We start from the raw sequence: 25,336 nt of genomic DNA, 5'->3' as shown, positions 1-25,336 counted from the left end.
TACAAGAATGAGAGAAATGACAAGTGACATGGAAGATAGATGAAAAAAGAACTCAATATGCATATATCAAGAATCCTAGAGAGACATGCCACAACTAGAAGGACCCACGACAAAGAATATACAACTATGTACCGGGGGGCTTTGGGGAGAAAAAGGAAAAAATAAAATCTTTAAAAAAAAAAAAAAAGAAAAAGAATCCTAGAGAGAGAGAAGACATGTGAAATTAAAGGAGAAGAAATAATTTAAGAAAGCAGATACCTTTCCTAAGCTTAAGAAAGACTTGAGGTCCAGACTGAAATTGTTGTAAAGTCCCAGATCTAATTAATGAAAAGAGATTTCCACTGCAACATATCCTAGAGGGCTTTTTAATTTTAAAAATAAAGAAAAAAATATAAAAGGCATTTAGAAAGAAAAGCGTGTGTAACCTACAAGGATAAAGAATCAGGTTGAACTTCAACTTTTTTATAATATTAACTGTTGGAACAGAGTGGAACGATTGCTTCAGTTTTGAAAGAAAAAGGTTATGATATATATTTTGATTTACAATCAAGTTGTCATTTATATGATACTTCAAAGGAAATGCATTCTCATACATGCAAGGTGACAGAATGTACTGCAGTTATGAGCCTGACCAAAAAATGAACAAAAGCAGGGAAATCAAAAACTATCAGGGAGAAAGACAACTAAGAAGATATAGTTAAACCCAAATAATTATCGTTAATGAGGTAGCCAAACTAAATGCAGATATAAAAACTTGTTCCTGGGGAAGAAGACTATAATTTTAAAATAATTGCTAATAACATGAATATAAAAGTCCAAATATAGATAAAAAGAAAACTTGGAAATTAGAGATGGATCAGGTATGAATGGAAAAGTGAGGAAACAAAAAAAGTCACAGAAATCCAGAAGGAACAAAACAAGATGACAGACAGCTGACTAAAGGTTTGACTTGCAAAATAAGGAAACTTCTTCTCAAAAGAAAAAGACTCTCAGAGAAAACAAAGAGAGTTATATCAGGCAAACACAGATACGAAAATTGTTAGGAACACAAGAAGGCAACAAAACGTCACAACTGTAGTGGGAGGTACTGTAACACAACATTCTCAATCGTTGATAGTCAAATAGAGAAACAAAAAGAAGACTGTCGATAGTGGTCCTCAAGCTTATTTTTTCCCCCTTTGACACGTCTCACAGGGGCAGGGACACACTTCATTTGCATCAGTACCAGTGGCTCATCACAGTTCCTCCAAATGAAGAATAAGAGGTGATCTGAGAATATTGACACTGATATCCATAGATCCTACCTATATCTTCTGTCTCTCTCTCTATCTTTCTGTCTGTCTATCCATCCCTGTTTCTATTGGTCCTATACATCTATATCTACACCCATGTCTATATCCATATTTACATCTACGGGTCCTAAGTGTCTCTACCTGTACCTATACTTGTAAATCTATAGCTAAACTTACACCTATTATCTATCTTTCTATCTATCTTCAAAATCAAAAGATTTTGAAAAAGCATCCTACCCCAAGAGATCCTGACTTATGCAGTTATATGTAGGGTGGTAGTATCGAAAAATCATTTTGTTGAGAACCACTGATATACTGGATTTAAATAATAAAATGGAGTAAGACTGATCCAACAGCTATTACAAAGCTCATTTAATCCTAATGACAACTCTAGGAGGTAGAACTTGTACTCTCTGCATTTTACAGGTGAGGAAGTTGGAGCTCAGAGTGGTCAAGTGTTGCGCCCACAGGCACCTAGCAAGAGGAAGAACTTAGACCAGGCAATGAGACAATGGGGCCCGAGCTTGGCCCTTCTCTCCATTTGGCCTCTCGACCCTACAGAGAGCACACATTCTTGTCAGATACTTAGGGAATTAAAAAACAAAAGTCCTTGGCTGCTGAGGGGACCTCATTTAATCCCTGAGGTAAAAATGGTACAGGCGACATTCTCTAACCACATGGCAATAAAAATAGAAACTGACACAAACACCTGAATGTAACCAGAACAAAATCCAGGTTCTTGAGGGAAAAGAAGAGATTCTTAAACAACTCTTGGGCTAAAAAGAGTAAAACATGATCATGGATTATTTAGAAAGTAATGATGATGAAAATAGTACATATCAAAATTTATGACATGAAGCCAAAACTATGCTTAGAGGTGAATTTATTACCGTAAACATGCTCTTTATTACACATGGAAAATGGGGAACAAAGCTGTCAGTTTAAGAAGTTAGAACAGGGGGACTGTGTCAAGATGGTAGCACAGATGGACTCTGAACTTACGTCCTACCATGGACACAACAAATTTACAAGTACACTTGGAACAATTACCCCTGAGAGAGAATTGAAAACTGGATAAAAAGAACCCCCACAACAAGGGACAGTCCTGACTGAGGTGGAAGAGGCAGAAATTCCTTTCTGGAGAGAAAAAAGCCACCTCTGTGGCTCACAGCTGGCTGGGAGCAACCTTCAGGTATGAAGCTTTCCCTGGAGGAGTGGGGGATCTGAGTTGGGAAGCATTACCACAATAAGCAGCTTTTGGACTCAGCACAACCAAGACAAGTGTCATAATATCTGGCTTTGCTGGCTGTTAACAACAGGGAATACCCCAAGAAAAGTCATTGGATGGAAGGGAAAAAAAAGCCTGCTCTTAAAGGGCCCATGCACAAATTCACCTGTTTCAGAAAGCAACCTAAAGTCACCAGGAAGAAAGGTGCACAGTTCTTTGGTGAAAAGAGACTCACTCAGTAGGCTCTGGGTGCATCTTGGTGAGCGGTGAGACCTCCCCAGGGACTGAGACATTGGTGGCAGCCATTGCTGTGCCCTAGTAAAGGTAAGCTGACACAGTCAATGGCAGAAGCCACTGAAGTTCTTCCCCTGGCCTGTTAGCACAGGGGTCTGCCCTACACACTAGAGAACCAATTTAATCCAGCTGAGCCAAGGCAGGCAGCCTGCTCTAGGGACTAGCTCCACCCAACAGCAAGACCTCAGGCAGCTTGTGGGCCTGCATAGGCATGGTGCCTGGAAACTCTGCAGCTGGGAAGTGGGTCTGCCTCTGTGTGGCAGGGTGTGCATGAGGGGTGGGTCTGCATTGGTGGAATGTGTGGAGTCTCTGCAGTTGGGCAACTGGGTCTGCTTCAGGGCATCAGGGTGCATGCATGGGGCAAGACTATGTTGAAGGGTGTATGGCCCTGTGGGCAGTGGGGCTTGTCAGCTGTAGCAGACTTGTGCTTCTCAAACAGGAACATAGGGGATTGGCCCCACCTTTCAAAGCCTGAAACAATTGGGTGCTCCCATGCCTGGGGCTGGTCCCACTCAGCTGCAATCCTGAGAGAGCTGACAACAGCTTTGCAGGCCTGAGACCTACAACAATTGTAAGCCCCTGAGACTAGCAACCAGCCAGGCTGGGGCCTACTCACTTAACCGAAAAACTGCAAAAGGAATGTGCTATTAGATCTTGCAGCCAACTGTGCTGGGGCTTCCCATCCCTAATAAAGTGTCTGAAGGGTCCATAGCAGCCACACACAGCTGAGCATTACAATCTGCTGGCCAGCGGGACAACCTGGCCTCCCTGGGCACCTGTAGCAAGAGCAGTCCTGCCACAACAGAAGGACACATGTAACCCACACAGCAGATACTCCTGGAACACTTGGAACTGGTCACGAGAGGGAAGCACACTGCTGGGCTTCATAAGGTATCTCTTACATAAGGCCACCTCTCCAAGATTGGGAGATGTATCTGACTGACTTAATACATAGATATAAGCACAGAGGAAGAGGCAAAATGAGGAGACAAAGGAATACATTCAAAGCAAGGGAACAGGACAAAACCCCAGGAAAAGAACTAAACAAAAAAGAGATAAACAATCTACCTGAGAAAAAGTTCAAACTAAGAGTCATAAGGATGCTCACTGATCTTGGGAGAAGAATGGATGAACTCAGTGAGAACTTCAACAAAGAATCAGAAAATATAAAAAAGAACCAATCAGAACTGAAGAATACAACACTGGAAATGAAAAATTCACTAGAGGGACTCAATGGCAGAGTAGATGATACAAAAGAAAGACTAGAGGAAATCACCCAGGATGAACAGATAAAATAAAGAATAATTAAAAAGAACAAGGACAGTCTAAGGGACTTCTAGGACAACAGCAAGTGCACTAACATCTGTATTATAGGTGTCCCAGAAGGAGAGGAGAGAGACAAAGGGGCAGAGAATCTATTTGAAGAAATAGTAGCTGAAAACTTTCCTAACATAAGGAAGGAAACAGACATCCAGGTACAAGAAGCACAGAGAGCACCAAACAAGATAAGCCCAAAGAGGCCCACACCAGGACACATTATAATTAAAATGTCAAGAACATCGATGCATACATCCTCTATAAAATACTAGCAAATTGAATACAACAATACATTAAAAGATCTTACACTATAATCAAGTGAGATTTATTCCAAGGTTGCAGGGATGGTTCAACATCTGCAAATCAATAGATGTGATACACCACGTTAACAAAATGAAGAATAAAAACCACATGATCATCTCAATAGATGCAGAGAATGCATTTGACAAGATACAGCATCCATTTATGATAAAAACTCTGAATAAAATGGGTATAGAAGGAAAGTACTTCAACATAATAAAGGCCATATATGACAAACCCACAGCTAATATTCTCAATGGAGAAAAATTGAAAGCTATCCCTCTAAGAATAGGAACCAGACAAGGATGCCCACTTTCCCCACTCTTATTTAACATAGGATTGGAAGTCCTAGCCAGAGCAATCAGGCAAGAAAAAGAAATAAAAGGGACCCAAAGTGGAAAGGAAGAAGTGAAACTGTCACTATTTGCAGATGACATGATTTTATATATATAAACCCTAAAGAATTCACGAAAAAACTTCTTGAAATGATAAATGAGTATGGAAAAGTTGCAAGATACAAACATAACATACAACAATCATTTGCATTTCTATTCACTAACAATGAAGTAGCAGAAAGAGAAATTAAGAATATGATCCCATTTACAATTGCAACAAAAAGAATAAAATACCTAGGAATAAACTTAACTAAAGAGGTGAAGACCTGTATGCCGAAAACTATAAAACATTGTTGAAAGAAATCGAAGGAGATACAAAGAAATGGAAAGATATTCCGTGCTCTTGTATTGGAAGAATTAACATAGTTAAAATGTCCATATTTCCTAAAGCAATCTGTAGACTCAGTGCAAACCTTATCAAAGTTCCAACAACATTTTTTGCAGAAATAGAACAATGAATCCTAAAATTTATATGGCACAACAAAAGACCCCAAATAGCCAAAGAAATCCTGAGAACAAAGAACAAAGCTGGAGGTATCACACTCCCTGATTTCAAAATATACTAAAAAGCTACAATAATCAAAACAGCATGTACTGGCACAAAAACAGACACATAGATCCATGGAACAGAATTGAGAGCCAAGAAATAAACCCACATATTTATGGACAGCTAATTTTCCTCAAGGGAGCCAAGAACAAGCAAAGGAGAGGGGAAAGTCTCTTCAATAAACGGTGTTGGGAAAACTGGACAGTCACATGCAAAAGAATGAAAGTAGATCAGTATCTTACACCATACACAAAGATTAACACAAAACGGATTAAAGATTTGAATGTAAGACCTGAAACCATGACAAATCTAGAAGAAAACATAGGTGGTAGGCTGTTCAACATCAGTCTTAGCAGCATATTTTCAAGTACCATCTCTGACCGGGCAAGGGAAACAATAGAAAAAATGAACAAATGGGACTACATTAAACTAAAAAGCTTCTGCACAGCAAAGGAAACCATCAACAAAACTAAAAGACAACCTAACAATTGGGAGAAGATATTTGCAAACCATATATCTGATAAGGGGTTAATATCCAAAATATACAAAGAACTCATACATCTCAACAACAAAAAAACTAATAACCCAATTAAAAAATGGGCAAAAGATCTGAACAGACATTTCTCAAAAGAAGACATACAGATGGCCAACAGGCACATGAAAAGATGTTCAACATCACTAATTATCAGGGAAATGCAAATCAAAACTACAATGAGATATCACCTTACGTCTGTCAGAATGGCTATAACTAACAAGACAGGAAACAATAAATGTTGGAGAGGATGTGGAGAGAAGGGAACCCTCGTACACTGCTGGTGGGAGTGCAAACTGGTGCAGTCACTAAGGAAAACAGTTATGGAGATTGCTCAAAAAATTAAGACTAGAACTACCAAATGATCCAGCTATTCCACTGCTGGGCATTTATTCAAAGAACATGAAAACATGAATGCATAAAGATTTATGCACCACTATGTTCATTGCAGCATTGTTCACAATAGCAAAGACTTGGATGAGACCCAGGTGCCCAACAAGGGACAAATGGATACAGAAGATGTGGTATATATACACAATGGAATACTACTCAGCTATAAAAAGGATGAAATCTGGCCATTTGTGACAAGATGGATGGACCTCGAGGGTATTATGCTAAGTGAAATAAGTCAGAGGGAGAAAGTCAAATACCGTATGATCTCACTCATAAATAGAAGATAAAAACAACAACAAACAAACACGTAGAGACGGAGATTGGACTGGTGGTTACCAGAGGGGAAGGGAGAGGAAAGAGGGTGAAAGGGATGGTTAGGCACATGTGTATGGTGATAGATTGTAATTAGTCTTTGGACAGTGAACGTGATGTAATCTACACAGAAATAGAAATATAATGATGTACACCCGAAATTTATATAACGTTATAAACTAATGTTACTGCAAAAAAAGGATGATGATGATAATAATAATAATAATAAAAATCACTCAAAAAAAAAAGAAGTTAGAACAAGAAGAACAAAATAACCTGAAGATACAAAGGGGAAGAGACATTATGAAATAAAGACAGAGGTTAATTGGTTAGAAAAAAGTAGCAAGCTTCATAGAAGAATTGATAAGTAAAAGCAATAAAAACCAAACCAAAACAAAAAACAACACAAAACATCTGGTCTAGCTGAGTAAAAACGGGAGCTATACACAGCATTCAGCATTGTACAGGCAGAGGGTACAACCAATAGAGAAAGGAGATTAAATATCATCATAGCATATTATATGAGCTATGTTGCTAAATGTAAAATATTACAAAATGGATTTTTTACTAAAATACAAAACATCAGCATTGATAATAAAGCAATGTACCTGAACAGACCATGGGAGAAAATTTTAAAAACCACTGAAAACGAAGAGATAAAATAATGAGACAAATTTATCTGCAGATGATATTGCTTCTTGCCTAAAGGACCCACAAGAATCAGCTGGCAGTGTTAGCATTTATTAAGGAGGGTTCAATGGCTTTACAAAATGAATATACGCCAAACACCAGTCTTGTAGTAAACTAGCAAAGACTGGTTAGAATCTGTGATGAGGGGACCCGGAGACCCATTTACAGCAGCAACAAAAGCAACAACAAAAATTGCCATGAAATATCTAGGAATAAAGTTAACAAAAAATGAATACTGCCTAAATGGAAATGATAGCATCCACCCAACGGTTACAAAAGATAAATAAATAAAGAGCCATACCATGTTCTCGAATGGGAAGGGGAGTTCCAACGATAAAGAGGTGAGTTCTCCCCCAATTAATCTACAAGTTTAATGGAGTTCTAATGAAAATTCGAAGGCAATTTTTTTAAACTTGATAACATACATATTTCTAAAATGTATTTGGAGGCAAAAGTAAGCAAGAATAACCAATAAAAAATTCGAAACAAAGAATGACTTTGGGGACTAATCATACCATACATTTAAAATTATTATATGAAACATTACTATAATGTTATGCTAATTAAAGCTGTTTGACACTGTTGCAAGAATATGCACTTAGAGGAACTAGATAAAAAGTCTAGAAACATACCCTTAACTTCGTAAAAATTTCACATGTGTAAATCTGGAATTTTGAAAATTCTGTTAGGACAACTGGTAACTAAATTTGAAAGAATATGGTTAGATTCTCTGTATCAAATAATAAATCAAAATAAATTCCAAAAGTATTAAAGGAAAACAATGAAACTAAAAAGAAGCAAAAGAAAACCCAGAGGGCTATTTATTCCATCAGCATAAAAGTAAGCGAGAAAACTAGACAAGAAAACATTGATAGATTTGATATCATGGGAAATTCAAATTTTCTGACATTAAAATACACCCTGAAGAAATTTAAAAGGTAAATGATAAACTGTAGGCGAAGGCTTTTTATAGCATATAATATAGACAAGAAGTTTTTATAGCATATAATATATATAGCTTATAATAATATGGAGTTCTACTAAATAAATAAGGGAGTAAGTGTTAATAGAAAAATCAACACAAATAAAAAATGCATGGGCCAATAACTGCATTATAAAAGAGTTAACCTAACTAGTAATAAAAAAAAAGGCAAATTAAAAAATGAGATACCATTTTCACTTTTCAAACTGATGAAGCTTTTGTTTTTTTAATTGCCTAGTTTTTGTGAGAATAACATGCGCCCTCTTATTCACTGGTGGGTGAGAAAAGTGGAAGAACTTTCTAGAGGGATATTTGACAATCTGTATGGAAAGCCCTAAGGATCTCATGTATCCTTCAACTTGGCAATCCTACTTCTAGATATTCTAAAGTCATAGAGATGTGTATAAAGACATATGTATAATACATTGAATTATTGTTCGCAAGAGTAAAAAATGAGAAACAATCTAAGTGTTCAATAATAGAGAATTCACTACATAAATTTAAAGTGACTATGTGAAAGACCATTATGCAGCATTTAAAAATCCTATTATAGAAGAAAATAATGGCAGAGAAATGCTCCCAATGAATATTTCAATAAAAATATGTACATTGTTTTGTTCAATAAAATATGTAAAAGATTAAGTCTAAGTAGATATAAAGCCTGGAAGGAAATACACTTCATCTTTTCGGCAGTTCTTTCTGGGTGGTTTTTATTTTAATTCTCTACGCAATTATTTTTTTTTGCCTCTAAGTTTCTACAATGAAAATACAGTATGTTTATAATTGGAAAAACACGTTGGGTCTAAATACAAGCCAACAGGGGAATGCTACACCACGTGGAGGTGGCGTAGACACAGCGTGGGGTGTGGGAGAGTATCTTCTGAAGCCCCCTTCTACATATGGGTTATCAGGAGCTGACTGTCGTAGAGACAGCACCAGTGCATGAGAAACACCAAGCTTTGTGGTTCCACCTGTAGCCATGTTTATAGGGCCTCTTTCCTTTCAGCTGGGCTGTGATGCCCCAGCCCACCACCAACCCCAACGCTGGCCCGGCCCTGTGTACCTGTGTGGGAGCCCGAGAGGGAGCTGAGGAGCCGAGAGTGCTGGCTGTGGCCATCATGCACCTCCACCACGTCGTTGAGGGCCGTATGGAAGAAGGCGAACTGTCCAAACACCACTGTGGAGGAGACATGGCGTGGAGATCTCAGCGTGAAAGACTTGGCTGCCATGTTGGGGGCAAGGACTGGAGGCCTGGGGTCCCCTGGCCAGGAGGAGCCTCAAAGGAAGGTGTTGGTTCATGGGGCTAACTGCTGGCTAAGCCTTTCTACTGGCTGATTAGCACATTGGCCAGACATCAGGCACAGGGTTGCTGGGAGCTGGGAAAGGCCATCTGGCATTTTCCCATATGGGTCAAGATGACATTGAGGACTGCACTCAAGGGTCAGGCTGGTGAAGGTGGCACTGAGCTAATCTTATTCCTTTCCTGCAGCAGCTACTCAAGGACATGAAAGAGCTTTCAGTAACATCTCCCATTTTCCATGTGATCTCAGGACCTTGTATTCTCCTTTTTCTTCAGAGGTCCAGCCAATGAGGGCAGCCCCTGGATACAAGATCCCCCACAGTGAAGAGGAATGAAGGTGGTGAGTAGCAGCCTCTCCTACGGAAGCAGCAACTGTCTATGGAATGGACACCTCATCTCCCTCTGCTAAGCCCAGAGGGAAGGGGTAACATGACATTTATTAAGCACCTACTCTGTGCCGGGTACCATGCTTGCCATGTCCGTCATCTTGTTCAACCATCACTCTTCCAGATATCCATATTTTATAGACAAAGAAACTGAAGCTCAGAAGTTAAGAGAGCTTCCCAAGGCCACTCAGCTAGCTTAGGGAAGGGGGCTGAAAAGCTGGTGGACCACGGCCTTGATGAGTCACCTGTGAGATAAGGCCCAAGAGCCCCACCACTTGATGGCTATTCATGCCAACAGCTATGAACCACAAGGGATTTCCTCAGCTGTCCCCTCTCTGCCAGTCACTGCTGGAGGGGCTGGGGTCACTGATACTGCCGGGCCATGGTGGGCACAGCTCCAATTCAGCTATCTGTCAGGCCCTAGTTCATTCTGCCTGCACTGGTCTACCAGTTGGCCGGGTGAATCTGAAAGCAAGAACCAGGGTAGACATACTGCTTTGGCTTAGGCCTTGAGCATGTAGGAAGTTGGATGTGTGTGGGTGTGTGCGTGTGTGTTGTGTGTTGGGGCAGAAAGGAACTCAGGCCACGGAGTTGACTGCCTGAGAGAAAAGCGTTTGCAGTGATGATTATAGTAGTGAACGGAGTAAGAGATTCTTAGCTCTCAACTGGTGCACAGAGGAGAGGAGGGGGAGGAGCAGGAGGAAGAGCACATTGTACCCTGAAAATGGGTACTGAGCCAGGGTAGGGGGCAGAGGTACCTCCATGCTCTCCCCTACAGAGGTGAACAGGACAGGCAAGGTTCCTGCTTTCACAGAGTGTGCATGCTAATGGGAAGAGATGGTCAAAAAGGGAAAAAACACTTAAGCAAATAGATGAACAAGATAATTTTAGATGTTAAGTTCTAGGGGTTATAGGAAAACATGATAGGGCAAGGGTGGCCACTTTAGATAGAAGATCAAAGAAAGATTTATGAGAAGAGGATCTTAGAGCTGAGATCCAAGCTGGGGGACAAGTATTTCAGACCTAGAGGCAAAAATCTTTCCCTAGTCCCCAGGCTCAGCATCACTGGCAAAGAGAAGATGCTCAGGACACATCACCACCCTTCCTGGAACCAGCTCTCCACATGCAGGTTTCGGCTCAGTGAAAGTGACCAGCCTTGGGGGTGGCTGCTTGCAAAGGTGTGAGCTCTTTATTACTGGAGGAATTCAAGCACAATCTGCGTGCCCACCTATCAAAGATTCTGCTCTGGGTGGCAGATTGGGCTGGACAACCTTTCAGGACTTTTCTATCTGTGATCCTGCAGGTCAAAAGCTCCTGGCACATAAGTATGTTGGGGAGTGTGTTCATACACACATAGGCGTGCAGGTGCTGGGGTGGGGGTGGTGCATGATGGCTGGAGCTGTGGGTGAAGATGAGGCTGGGGGTTCACAGAGGGCAGGAAACTCTTCTTTCATTTCTGCAGCCCCAGTACCCAGCAGAGTGCGTGGTCCCTAACAGGTGCTTAATAAATGTTTGGTGAATGACATCTGTGTTCATTCCATCCTCTCTCTTGGGAATAAGCAGACAGCTCTCTGAAGGGTGCCTCATCCCTCTCCCAGGTGGTCAGGATGCATCACTGTCTTTTGCCCCACGCAACACCAACAGTGTTTAGAAACAGCTGTTACTCCTCCTACAAAGAGAAACCAGCCAGGCTGGTCACCTGATTGCCCTGGTACACCCAACCTGGCTGCCCCTTGGAACTTCCTGAGTCCTCCACGAATGAAAGGACTCTTAACTGTGCCACTGCCAACCAGGTGACAAGCCTGGCTTCTTTTTGCCAGAATCTCTTGGAATCTGGAGGTTTCTCTGCCTTCTCAGGGCACTGGCCTGCTCCTCACTTTTTTTTTGCTCGTCCTATCTACAGCTGCTGGACCAGGCTCCCGGTCTCAGAGGGAATAGCGGAATGATGTGGCTCCCAACTCCCTCACCTGTACTTTCAAGCCCAGTTCCATCCCTCTCCTTCCCTTCTTCCTGCCCTTTGGCCACCCTCCCCTGGGTTCCCAGTTGGCCTGAACCTGCAGCACATCTATTCAGACTTGGGCGTGCTGGGTAGCCCCGGTGCACCCTGCCTTGCCTCTATCCTGGATAGTTTCCCACCAGCCCCAACCCCTTGGCTCCAGCTACCTCACCAGCACCCTAGGCCCCTAATGTGTCAGGAGTGTATTCTACAGCCCACTGCGTGGCCTCCACACTCAGTTGTCCTGTATGGAGACTGTTCTGCCCGTTTCCACAATGGGAGTGGATACAATTGGGAGTGGAACTGGGATATAATTGGGAAGAGCCGGAGGAGTGGGAAGGAGTCAGAAAACATGTAGACAAACATACAAAAAAACCCATACCATAGTCCTTGGGCACGGTGACAAAATACAGGCAGATCTGTCCACTGGTGTAGTTCTGTGGGTAGTTGGGGGACAAGACCACTCCATCGGAACTCACATACTGTCCCCCACAGGGGGCTGAAAGACAAATGGGATAGAGGGCCAGGTGACCCTGTGGGCCCCTCATCAGCTCTCCATCTTCCATTCTGCTCACTCCCAGTCTGAGCTTCCGGCCCTGATGGGGCTGCCCCGGATGTGCAGCCACTAATGTGGAGGATGGGAGTTCTGAGGACAATGACCTGCCCTTCCCAAGGCCATCCATCCCTGGCCTGGCATGTGGCCTGAGGACCCTGATGCTGGGCACCTGTTAGTCCTTATCCTCTAACCATTAACACTGGCATTGATTCTGGGAGGGACAGCCTTGGGGAGCACTTTGGGAACCTCTTCTGCTTACAGTAAGGTGGGACCTAGAAATGATCTGCTGCCCTATGGGTTGATGTCTGCATCCACACAGTTAGTGTCCTGTATGAGAAGGGAGCTGAAGCTTCCCCAGAGTGGCCCCGCTGGGAGCGGCCAGCCCATGCAACCCAGCCATCTTCTGTTCCCATTCATGAGGTCCACAAGGGGTGGACCTCAGAGCCAGCTTCTCTCACCTGGGCGAAGGGGCCTCCTTGCTTTCCAACTTAGGTGGCCGCCATGCTCTTGAAGTTCCAACACTCCATCCTATCCCTCTCGTCAGAACCCCACAGCTAACCCAGAAGCCCCTGGAGTCCAGCTCACTGGCCTTAGTTTTACATGTGACCCCTCGATGACTTTCCCTAGGCCCAGGAGCAAGCCTAGGGTCACCTTTAAACACCTTTGTCCCTGGTGTGAGCTGCTGGCATGTCTGGGGCCACCTTTGAGGACATCTATCTGAGTGGGGGTGGGGATACTGTGTGATCTGAGAGAGATGACACACTGACAGGGACTGAGTGAACTCAAGGGGCCCCCCTTTGAGGACCATGTCCCGCCTCCCCCTTTCCCTCGCTGACAGCCCCTTCTGACTTGGACACGCCCTCACTCCCTCCGACTACCTCCCCACCCCTGAGCTCCACCACCTGTGCACACGGGCCGGGGATTGTTCCACACGGGCTTCCCGTCGGGCCCCAGGATGCAGCTCAGGGTCGAGGAGCCCTCAACCTCATAGCCCCCATGGCAGTAGTAGGTGATGGAGGAGCCCAGCTTCAGGTCGGACCCCACTCTCGTGCCATTCTTGATGGAACCAGGATCGAAACATGACTCCCGGGGGTTTTCTGGAAAAAGGAAAAATAAACAGACACACACATACATAAACAGAGTGCTCATTAGTGGCTTAATTCCATGAGGAAGCCCTGACTCTAATTAGCCACAGAGCACATGGGATTTGGGATTGCTGGTCCTATTCCCTTCAGGTCTGGAAACTTCTCTAAATTTGGTTAGAAATCTAGGGCTGGAAGGCATTTTGGAGAGTGAAATTTCTCCCTCCTCTCCCCACATTCCTGCCTTGACTCACAAAGGAGGGAGTCGCAGCTGAAGCTCTGAGATCCTCTCTTATCCCTTAACTCACTCTCCTGGGGGAGGCACGAGCTGCTCTGACTGGTGGGAGCTGGCGGTCCCTGGAGCAGATCTGAGTTGTGGACAGGGTCACTGTGGCACAGGTCAGTGCTGGGGCACAGTCCACCCCTTCGCTCATCTTTGACTGCCCACACTCAGCACGGCAGGCCTCCTTGGCTTTCTGCCTCTGTGTGGGAAGCAGCACCCACTTTTGGAGACTGCTTTCTCTTCTTCTCTTTCTTTTGCCTACAACTGTGCTACCGGTTGGGTAGGGGAAGCTTTGCAGGCTGTCATATCTATGCCTTGCAGGTGTTCTGAGTGCATGGGCACCAATACTTAGGCTTAGGAAGGAAGTAGGAAACCCCACTTCAACCTCTGGGCTAAGTCCGGGTCTCCAACACAGTTTTCCAGGGCTTTGCATCGGGTATTCGGTGCTTGCTAGTTTATGAAAACAGTAGTACTTTTCCATTTGACTCTGGATGCTTCTGTCTTCCCTCTCAGGTATACCATGGATGTATTTATCAGGCATCCACTCTGTCCCTCTGCACCGGATAAGAGTGAACTTGATGCTTCCTGAGCAATTGAGAGTACCAGTCATGGCCCTGAATCTCTGGAGAAGAGCACTCCACAGCCTTTCTCACTATCAGCTGGAAATGCTGAGCAGCTCTTGCGAGCCAACACTCACTTCCATGCACTGCTGTCTTTTCTCATCCTTCTGTTCTAAGACCACTGATGGTCAAGAGGCCTGTCATCAGACCTGGGCAGTGTCAGGACACAGCTGAGGAGGGGCAGTATAGGGAAATGCAATTGAGTATCAGGTTCCGTCGGAGTCCTGGAGGCTATGCTATGGGAATACAGTAGTGAGGTCTAGAGACCGGGGCTCACAGAAAGGTGCTGACAGCCCTTGTAGAAGGACTCAGAAATTCACAAAGCAGATGTAAGGAGGAAAGAGCCAGAACAGAAGGGATCAGAGTTCAGAGATGAATGGCTCAGGAGGAGTTTTGCTGAGGGCTGTCCTTGTCACCGGGGTACCTTTTAGGCTATCTATACAAAAGGCAGCCGCTGCTTGAGGGTGTCATTCAGCTGCCAATCACCCCATTGACCGGTGGGATGGCACTGTAAGAGTCTATGATACTGCCAAGTCTAGCCAGCCTTGCACGGGAGCCCTTATGATGGCCCTGCTCTTTGTCTTTGTCCATAGCTAAGCGTGGAGCAGTCCTGGATATACTACTAAATTTAAGCTCAAGTGGGACTGGGACCCAGAAAATTCTCCCTCATCTAGCAGAGGACCCCTCAGTGGTTTTCTCATGTGCCCTGTGATGTGCTGCCTTGACCCTCTCATCAAATTTGTCCTTTCCCTGAGCCCAGTAGCCTCCAGAATATAACTGGCCATTGAGTGGCCTATATGTGGATCACAGAGATACAGGGAACTGTCACCATGTTGCATATTTCATCTGTGCTTCTCATAAATTCAAAGTGGGTCAAATATTTATTTGAAATCTTTATTTCAGAGAAATTAAGCAACTTGGAACGAGTTGACATAGTTCATAAGAGGCATAACTAGCTGGGGTGCCCAACATCCATTTCCCCCCTTCTTTCTTAAATAATGGAACCCAGATTTTATCCAGAATATCAAGGAATCAGCTGATATCTACATTTTCCAGTCACCTGGGTAGCTAGATATGGCCAAAGAGATGTAAACTTGGGCTGGTCAGATGACAACCTCCTGTGTCACTCAGAGTAAAAGCCACAATCCTTATAGGCTTACAAGGCCCTGAACATTCTTTCCCGAATCCTCCCCTCTACAACCTCAACTCCCATCATCCCTTTGCTAACTTTGCTCCAACCACTTGGCGTCTGTGCAAGGAACGTTCCTCTGTTCACATGGCCCCCTCTCTCACCTCTTTCAGGACTTAACTCAATATCTCCTTCTTAGTGACAGATCCTTGATCAGCTCTTTAAAGTTTCAATATTCCTCTCCCCAACACTTCCATCACCCTACTCTGCTTTATTTCTCTGCACTGGGATCAATATTATCTCATGTACTATATATTTACCTTAATTTTTTCTATCTCTTTCCACTAGAACGTAGGTTCCAGGAGGGAATTTTCCAGTTTTGCTCACTGCTGTAGTTCGGTGCCTGGCACATGGTAGGCACTCAATAAATATTTTTTAAATAGGTAAATGTGGAGCTTCTAGAAAGGCTGCTTAAGGGAAGGTGATTCAGCTTGGAGAATGCTTGTTGGCCCTTCCTTCTTTCCTTCCTTCCTCCTTCCTACAGTCTGAAACTCAGATGTGATGGCTGGATCTCCAGTCGCCATCTTGGATCCTGAGATCACCTTGAGAATGGGAGCCATGTACTAGCATGATAGAGCAGAAAGACAAAAGGAGCCTAGGTGGAGCCACCTCGTCAGCCCTGGATGACAATCTCCAGATTTCTTTTACAGGAAGGAGAATAAACTTCTACCTCATATAAGCAACTGTGCTTTTGGGGAACTGTCGCACTGCACTGGAACCCAGATGGAGATGACTGCCCCAGAACTTTACAGTATGTCAGAATGTTCTTTCCTCCCTTCTCTGTGTGGCAAACTCCTTTACTTTTCAATGCCATCCTCTCTTGAGCAAGTTTCCTGAGCTTTGCCTTCTCTCTGGCAGAATCTGCTTTTCTTTTCTTGATTATAGTATGTGTGACATTATCTTGGTAGGTTGGGTAAGTGTATTTATTTCCAGTGGGTTCTGATCTCCTAGAGGACAGGGACTCATCACCTATTCTTCTCATAACCCCGGAAACTAGCACAGAACTTGGCACTGGGTCTGGCCTGAGTTGGCACATAATAGAAGTTTAATAAATGGGTACTAAATTGATTGGCCGAATATCTCTGGGCTTGGAAAATCAACAACTACATCAGTGATTCCAACTACAGACCCTATTCTATCATTACCCAAATGTCAGAGCAAGAGCTCATCATTTGAAGCATTATCACATTAATAATAATGACAAGGATAATGATAATGATAACGATGATAGAACCTTACGCAGGAATTTCGCTTTATAATTTTCAAAGCACTTTCCCATCTGTTATCTCATTTGCGTCTGACAATAGCCTCTTCAGCAGGCAGGGCCAGGTACGCTCCTCCTCAGGTTAGAGATGAGGAATGCGGTGATCAGAGAAACTAAATGAGTTTTCCAAACCATTCAACTATTAAGAGGTAGAATTAAGACCAAAATCGGGTCTGCCGTCAGCCAAACTGGAGCTCAGCTGTGAATGATAAAACTAAATGACTAAAACATGATGATGATGATAATAATAAAAGAAACTCAAGCCTTCCAAAATGGGATAATTAAATGAACCAGCTTCTTTTTGTCCTAATAGATCAGTTCCATTTCCAAACAGTGTAATAACAAAAAACTGAAAACAACAACCCAAACACCCAACCAGTAAGGAACTGGTTAAACAAGGTTGGATTAGAACCATCCGCTGAAATAAAATCATCCTTTAAAAAGAACAGCAGAAGTCTTTGAATACTGAGAAAGATGCTTAAGATCTGTTGGGCAAAAAATGAAACAGAGCAAAAAAATCTCCCCAAAACCTGCAACCCATATTATGGATTAGTACATAGGTGTGATCCCCATCCACATAAAACAGAGATCGGCAAACTACAGTCCACAGGCTGGCTCCTGTTTTTGTAAATAAAGTTTTATTGGAACATAGCCACACCCATTTGTTTACATATTGTCTACGGCTGTTTTACCATGACAACAGCAGAGTTGAGAAGATGCCACAGAGACCATCCGGTTCGCTGAGCCTAAAATATTTACTATCTGGTCCTTTGCAGAAGTTTGTCAACCCCTGGTACATAATTTACATTAATTTATATTTATATAAAACATCTGGAGTGAGATAATAGACCATTAATAATGGTACTTCAGGGGATGGTATATGGGGGGACGTTAAGTTTTTAGAGTACGTCTTATATGCTGCTGTATTGTTTGAATTTTTCCAGTAAACACGTGTTACTTTTAAAATTGGCAAAAAATGAAGACGTTTCTATTTTGAACTTAAAGAAGAAGACCCATGGCAGCGGCGGGTGGTGGTAGCGGTGATGGTGGGAGCAGGTGTGGAAATCTGGTCGTAACTCCTTGGTCCACAGTGTCACTTCCAAGGGCTTGAAAGAGAAAATAGGTACTTTTTAGTACCTTCTGGGAGCAGTTGATTCACCTTGGCCACTCCTGAGTTATTTTAGACTCTCTAACACATGTTGCAAACTGCTCTTCCTTCTGTCTGAAATCCTGCCCCACCTCTGCTCTCACACAGCAGGCTTCTTCTCAAACTTTAGCTCTCTGTTTAAATGTCACCTGCCCTGCGAGGCCTTCACTTTCACCAGCTCCCACTCTTCAGTGGGCCTCTCATTTCTCCTTCTCACGGTAGCTTGTTCTTTCCTAACTTCTTCCTTCTCGTTTGTCTACTTATTTATTGTCGGTCTCCCTCACTCAACTGTACGTTACCTTAGGGTCAGGACCATGACTATTTTGCTCACTGCTGTGTCCTCCACCTCCAGTACAGGGCGTGGCATGAAGTAGGAGTTCAATAAACACTTATTGAATGAATGAATGGTCTCTACACTCTACACAGATGTCCCAGCCCAGAAGGAGGCCACCACACCTGCTGGAAGATGAGAATCAAGGTCTCCCCTCCCCCATTCTGTTGATTTCTCTGGCCTGTAAAAAGACGATAAACCTCCCTGGGACTCATTTTTTTTTTTTTTTTTTTTGAGGAAGATCAGCCCTGAGCTAACTACTGCTAATCCTCCTTTTTTTTGCTGAGGAAGACTGGCCCTGAGTTAACATCCATGCCCATCTTCCTCTACTTTATACGTGGGATGCCTACCACAGCACGGCTTTTTGCCAAGCGGTGCCATGTCCGCACCCAGGATCCGAACCAGTGAACCCTGGGCAGCCGAGAAGCAGAATGTGCGCATTTAACCGCTGTGCCACCGGGCCGGCCCCTCATTTTTAATAACTGTATCCCAAAGACAGGATCCTCCTCATTCCCTGTGTATCCCTTTAGCAAAGAGTAAAGCTACCCAGAAGGCTGAATTCAGAAGAGAAGTGCCTCAGAACACGGTCTAACGGAAATCCATAATTGACGTGACTGCACTCAGAATCGTCTCTGAGGAGGCCTGCCCAGAGATGGCCAAGATACCACAGCCACCTTCCGGGAGCAAGTGAACAGAGGCACCTACAAACCCATTCATCTCTGCCTTATAATTAGGCGGCCCTCCAACCTCTCACTGGTAGCAGACTTGTCCATCAGTCTAGGACGTGAGCTCCATGGAGGCTGGGACTTTGTTTTGTCCCCTGCTCTGTTGCCAGCCCCTACATTAGTGTCTGGTACATAGTGGGTGCTCAGTAAATATTACTGAGTGAACAAATTAATAAAAATGCCTCATCTGCCCTTGCTTCTTATGAAAAAGCCTAATCCCATGACACTGCTCAGTGGACCCTTGAGTTAAGCCTGGTCAATCGGATGGTCCTTTGGGATTTAGAATTGGGACACAAACTGGGAAGCGATTCAAAGCGAAGAGTGAGGCAGCCATACTTGTCCTAGGAGAATGGAGAAGCAATGAAAATTGATCTGTAGTGAGAGGAGAATGTAGCAATTACTTAGAAACAGGTGGGGAGGAGACTGAGTGGTCCTGGAGATGGAGGAGGTAACCTCAACCTCTACCTCTCCCATCCTGATTTCAATCCTTTAGGAGTTTATGCTTCTTGCCCTTGGGCTTTTGTAGTCTAAAAATATATTCCCTTTTGCTGTTAAGTTAGAGTGAGTTTTGTTATCTGTACTGTTAAAATGTAGAACCCTTCTTAGCTTAAATTAATTCGGCTGTTAGTTGTTTTCTTTTTGTTGTTGTTGTTGAGAAAGATTGTCCCTGAGCTAACATCTGTGCCAATCTTCCTCTTTTTGCTTGAGGAAGATTGTTGCTGAGATAACACCAGTGCTAGTCTTCCTCTATTTTGCATGTGGGACACTGCCACAGCGTGGCATGATGAGCAGTGCATAGGTCCACACCTCCGATCCGAAACCATGAACCCTGGGCCACCGAACCGGAGTGTGCCAACTTAACCACTACACCATCAGGCCAACCCCAGTTGCTTTCTTATAATGAAGTCTCTTTTTTGTCTCAAGTTGGTTTGAGTGAGCTTCTGTTTTTCACATTTTTATAATAAATTACCCACTTTTTTGCTTAAGTTGGTCTGAGTGGGTTTCTCAATTTGAAACTAAGTGATCCCTGACTAAGATGCAGCCAAACTATTTCTGGTTCCCACTTGGGAAGTTGGCAGAATGTGGGGAAAGGCTCCTGGTCCATCTGCCTTATGTCAGAAAAGGGGCTGACCCCAGAGAGTGGTTTTCGCTGGGCTCAGCCACATGGCAACATTTCTCCACATGCCTCCGCTCACCTCCCAAAGCATGGAAGCCACAGGTCCCAGGTCCTCAGCACTAGCAGGACCCTGGATCTCTCTAAAAGACAGGATTCTGCCTTTGGACAGAAGATGGCTTCTAGATAGACGAGGCCAATTCTTCTCTTCCTAAGGATCCAGACCTGCCGCAATGTGCAAGTCCTCAGTGGGCTATATCTCATTCTGCGATGTTCTCTGGATTTGAAGAGTGTAGAGTATTTAAATTCTTTGCCATAGAATGAAGAAATATATAGGACACGCATGACACACATCACAAATACAGTTATGCACCATGTAATGACATTTCAGTCAATGATGGACTGCATATACGATGGTGGTCCTGTAAGATTAGTACCAGATAGCCGAGGTGTGTGGTAGGCTATACCATCTAGGTTTGTGTAAGTGCACTCTGTGATGTTTGCCCAACGACAAAATCACCTAATGATGCATCTCTCAGAACATCCCTGTTAAGCGACTCAGGACTGTATTCATGTTATATATTCCACACTCTTACATACATGTGTACATAACATCATATTCACACTCTATATCTTCAGTAAACAAAAAAGAAACTGTACCAACATTCTAATGGGGGAGCCCCAAGAAGAGGGGTTCAAGACCTTCTCCCTCCCAAACAAGAGCAGAACAAATGAAATATCCACGACACAGGAAAAAAGGCCAAGGGACGGAAGAGGGCAGATCAAAGCAACTACCTACTGGCACTGGGTCCTCTGTCAGGTGCTGTGTCTATTTAACAACCCTCACAACAACTGCTTCACCTGGTACCACTGTCTCTCTTTGACAGATGAGGAAGCGATGCTCAGGGAAGTTAAGAAACTTGTTTAAGGCCATACATTAACAAGTGATGGAGGCCACCCCTATAAAGATATTGAACTTGAGGGAATATTGTCAAGGCCGTGGGATCTGGCAGCAGAGGAGACTCATCCTAGGAATCCAGGGATCCTGGGAGACGGAGAAGGAGACCACAGGTAAGGTGGGGGGTCCCATCAAATGGGCTCTCTGACCAGAGGTTGGGCACTTAGCATGGGGGGTGACTAACATCATGGGGTGTGCAATCTGAGAAGGAAGGAAGGCAGCTCCAGGTCTCGCCAGGCACCTCTCACTCCAGACAGACACATTTATCTTGGTACTTGTACCACAGATGCTAAGAAGGAGGTGGAGGGTGCATGGGTGGGCTGTGCCTCCGCTCTCCCCTCTCCTCTTTTCCAAGTAATTGGCCTTCCTCCAGCTGCTGGGCTGGCTCGGGTGGCAGCTGGAAGGACCTCATTCCCTGGGCTATGTTTTGGATCTGAGAATTCCTCTCCATAAGGTCTTGGGCCAACAGCTGAAAATGGAAAGGGCTTCTTTGGGAAAGAGGACTTGGAAGTGGGCTCCAGCACATGAATTCAGTGGAGAAGACCCGGGGAGAGGCGGCCACAGCCAGGTTGGATGTTCCAGGTGACCGGGGAAGAAGCTGAGGGAGTTTCTACTCAGGAGCTTCTTATATCCAAGGACGATGAAATAAAGTCATCTTGTAAGAAATCTGAAAGTGGTGACATTTGGGGTGAAATTTTGGAATCTCCGGCAAGTAGAGGACTCCATGTGGGAGAAGTCAGAGGCAGCTCTGCAGGGTTGCTAAGACTTGGCTGGGGTTAAAGGGTATCACTTGTGGTGGCTCCATGTGCCATGTATGTGTGACTTTTTCTGGCCACGCTCGGCCACTTGGGTATGGCTGAAACAAAGATGCAGTTTTGCAAGGTTTATGCAATAGAAGGACCAGGGGCAGGAATACCAGTGAGGGTGTGATTAGAGAGATGAATAATAAAAGGCAGGATGATGATGATATGGCAGTGGGGACGATGGTGGCGGAGCGATGGGGGTCCCAGGCTGATCATGCCTCCAGTTAGAATTCCACGATATGTGACTGTGTTAGTTCTGATATCGGCATGTGGAGAAGGGTTTGGGTGCAGGAGGTTTATCGAATAGCAGGTGCATGGAGGAAGAGAGGATGGCAGAATATGCATTTCCCAGGCCAGCCCCATGAGAAAGAAGACTACAAATAAAACTATTCTATTTATACATTCTCTAATTTGTGCACCAAAGTATCTTCTAGAACGGTATCTGACAAAGAGCAGACAATCAATAGTTACGAGGACTTCGACGAGTTGATGTGTTCCAAGTGCTGAGGACAGCGCCAGCAGTTGGTGGACATGAAGTTAGCTATTGTTATAATCAGTATTGTTTGTGAGCTCATGCGAGATATTCCCAAGAGATCCCAGAAACATTTAATTAAGGGACATTTGAAAAGGTTGCTGAGCTCCTACATTCTGCAAGTGGGGGACATGAGCCAGAAACTTTTTAATTTTAACTGGTAATGTGACCTCATTTGTACCCACAGGCTGATGAGGCCTGGGTGAACTTGGGTTACAGTAACAATAACAAAACCAGTCATCTCTAGAGTATTGTAAAGTGGTGAGTACACACGGGGCATTATACTCACACATATAATATGTATGTATAAAGTATCTCTTAACTTTAACCTTCTGCAACATAATTATTATGACCATCATTTTATAGATGGAGAAATGGGTTTCAAGAGATAATAACTTGCCAAATTCACAAATTAAGCAAGAAATGGAGCTAGGATGTGGATAATGGGGCCTGGGATAATTAGAGAAGAAGAAAAGGTCAAAAAGAGATGAATAGAGTAGGAGAAAGTAGAACGCTGGAGAGCCCGGCACTGATCTCAGTACCACCGAACGTTACAGAATGCTCGAGCTGTGCCGGGCACCGGGCCGAGGACTTTGATGCGTGGATTCACTGATCTCTACATCATTTCTGTGAGGCAGTTATTACCCCACCCTCATCTTACAGATGAAGAAAGGGAGGTTTCGAGAGATTAAATAACGTGCCCAAGGCCACGCAATTGTTAAATAGGAAAGATGAGCCCTGAACCCAGTTCATCCCACAGTCTGTGCTCTTGCCCAGGCAGGGATGTGGCCTGTTTTTGTAAGTAGACTTTAATTGGGCACAGCCAAGCCCATTCCTTTCTGTTTTGTCTTCAGCTGCTTGAGTGCTATACCAGCAGCACTGAGTAGTTGCGAAAGAGACCGTATGGCCCACAAGCCTAAATTATTTACTATCTGGTCCTTTAAGAAAAAACTTGCTGACCCCTGCTCTGGACCCCTACACTATGCAGCTTGCCTTAATTAATCCAAAAGTGCAATGAGAATAAAAGATGGCACAGCTGGAGGGGTGAGACAACGTGATCAGGAAGTATCAGAAAGTGTCCAGCCTATGACAAGGTGCCAGAGTATGGCCAAGGAGTGTCCTTGGGGCAGAGGTCTAGGCACTGTGACCCCAGGAGTTGGATGGGCTGTCCACACGGGCACTGAATTTATCCAGGATGGTGGAGGGCTTTGGGGTAGAGAGGAAGATTGAGTCTCAGATCAGAACCCTAAGGGGGTGACTGGGAAGATATTAGTTGATAGGTGTGGGCTGAGGTTATGAGACTGAAGAAGAGCTAGGAATGATCCTCATAGAAAAAGGAGAAAAGAAGAGCAACGATTTGGAATACAAGTGAGGTGCAAGAAGAATGCTGGTCTCCTTTTCTCCCACACCTGGGACACCTGGGAGTGAGAGACAAAGCCGCCTAGAAGGCCAGAGGAAGGCAAGTGCTCTGCAGGTGGCAGCGGTGCTAGGACTGGCACCGGCTCCCTATGGTCCCGGCCAATGCTCTCTCACTACTCTACGCTGCATTCGGGCTTCCCCTCTGCCGGGTCTGGCTGGCCCCACCCTCAGCGATCTCTGCCACCAGGGCGCTTGTCTGTGCCTTACCTGTGTAGTCGATGACGAAGCCAGCATTGCTCACGGAGGCGTCGCTGCGGAAGGCGAGGAAGAGGCTGTTGCTGCTGCTCTCAATGCGGCCTGGGAGCTGGGAGCCATAGAAGCTTCCTATGAGGGGGCTGAGAGAGTCCGGTCCGTCGTAGATATGGAGGAAGTCATAGCCAGGCTCCAAGTTAAAGCTAGGAACAAAAACATCCCGCCCCCACCCCGCTAAGGTCAAATAAAGGCTCGTCCTGGGCCTTAGGCTCCACCAAAGGACGGGGCCTCCCAGGCAGTGAGCCCTCCATCCCACTGGTACCAACCCCTGCGACTTGCTGGGGGGAGGGAGAGGATGAAGCCCCAGCGCCTCCCAGTGCGGCGAAAAGATGGATAAGGAAGGCTCAGTGGCTGAGGAGCAGATTCCAGAGTCAGCGTCCAGAAAACTGGAGCTGAAAACTAACACCTTCCTTTAAAAAAATTTTTTTTTTCATTGAAATATACTGACCTATAACATAGTGTAAATTTAAGGTGAACAACATGTTGATCGGAGACATTTATGTATTGTAGTATGATTGCCATTGTAGCAATAATTAGCATCTCTATCACGTCACGTAATTATCATTTCTTTTTAGTGGTTGGAATAATTCAGATCTAGTCTCTTAGCAAGTTTGATGATCATAATACAATATTGTTGTCTATATTCACTATACTGTGCATAAAAGGGAAAACGAGTTACCAACTTCACACTCTGCGTAGTCAGCCAGAGCAGGTCCAGAACCCAGGTCTCTTACCTGCCTCTAAGGTTCTTGACACAGTGTTATTCTTCACCTCCTTTCCCAAGAGGGAAAGAACCACCCAGGCAGCCATTCCCAGGCAGGAAGGGGCCTGTTCCCACGGAGGACCCTGCCTTCATTCCTCTATCTCCTCAGCTCTCCTCAAGATCTGCTCCCACCCACTCCGGGCACCCACAGGTATGCCTTTTTCTTAGTTATTCTGACCCTGGTGTTGGAAAAAATCCACTTTAAAAACTGTACGAATTTAGCAAATTGAATATTCGAGTTGTCGAATGTAATTTATTTTGCTGGAATGCCTAGGGTGAAAAGGATGGAAAATTCCAAGGATTGGCAAGAACTGGAGCCCCTGGGGCTCTCATA

The 25,336-nt window shown here is 44.3% G+C and overlaps 1 protein-coding gene across 4 annotated transcripts in view; it reads right to left on the bottom strand.

The window, feature by feature from the left end:
• Nucleotides 1–25,336, bottom strand: part of CSMD2 (CUB and Sushi multiple domains 2) — a 592,855-nt gene that overhangs the window by 110,820 nt on the left and 456,699 nt on the right. For all 4 annotated transcript variants that reach the window (XM_023633833.2, XM_023633839.2, XM_023633859.2 and 1 more), the window contains 4 exons: nucleotides 24,195–24,382; nucleotides 13,423–13,617; nucleotides 12,347–12,463; nucleotides 9,346–9,459 (listed from right to left, as the gene is read on the bottom strand). In XM_023633833.2, coding sequence (XP_023489601.1) covers nucleotides 9,346–9,459; nucleotides 12,347–12,463; nucleotides 13,423–13,617; nucleotides 24,195–24,382 — 614 coding nt within the window. The remainder of the gene's footprint in view (nucleotides 1–9,345; nucleotides 9,460–12,346; nucleotides 12,464–13,422; nucleotides 13,618–24,194; nucleotides 24,383–25,336) is intronic.

Source organism: Equus caballus, chromosome 2 (assembly GCF_041296265.1).
Source record: "Equus caballus isolate H_3958 breed thoroughbred chromosome 2, TB-T2T, whole genome shotgun sequence".
NCBI lineage: Eukaryota > Metazoa > Chordata > Mammalia > Perissodactyla > Equidae > Equus > Equus caballus.
Note: the sequence above shows the minus strand (reverse complement) of the source record. Positions and strands in the feature narration are given on the sequence as shown.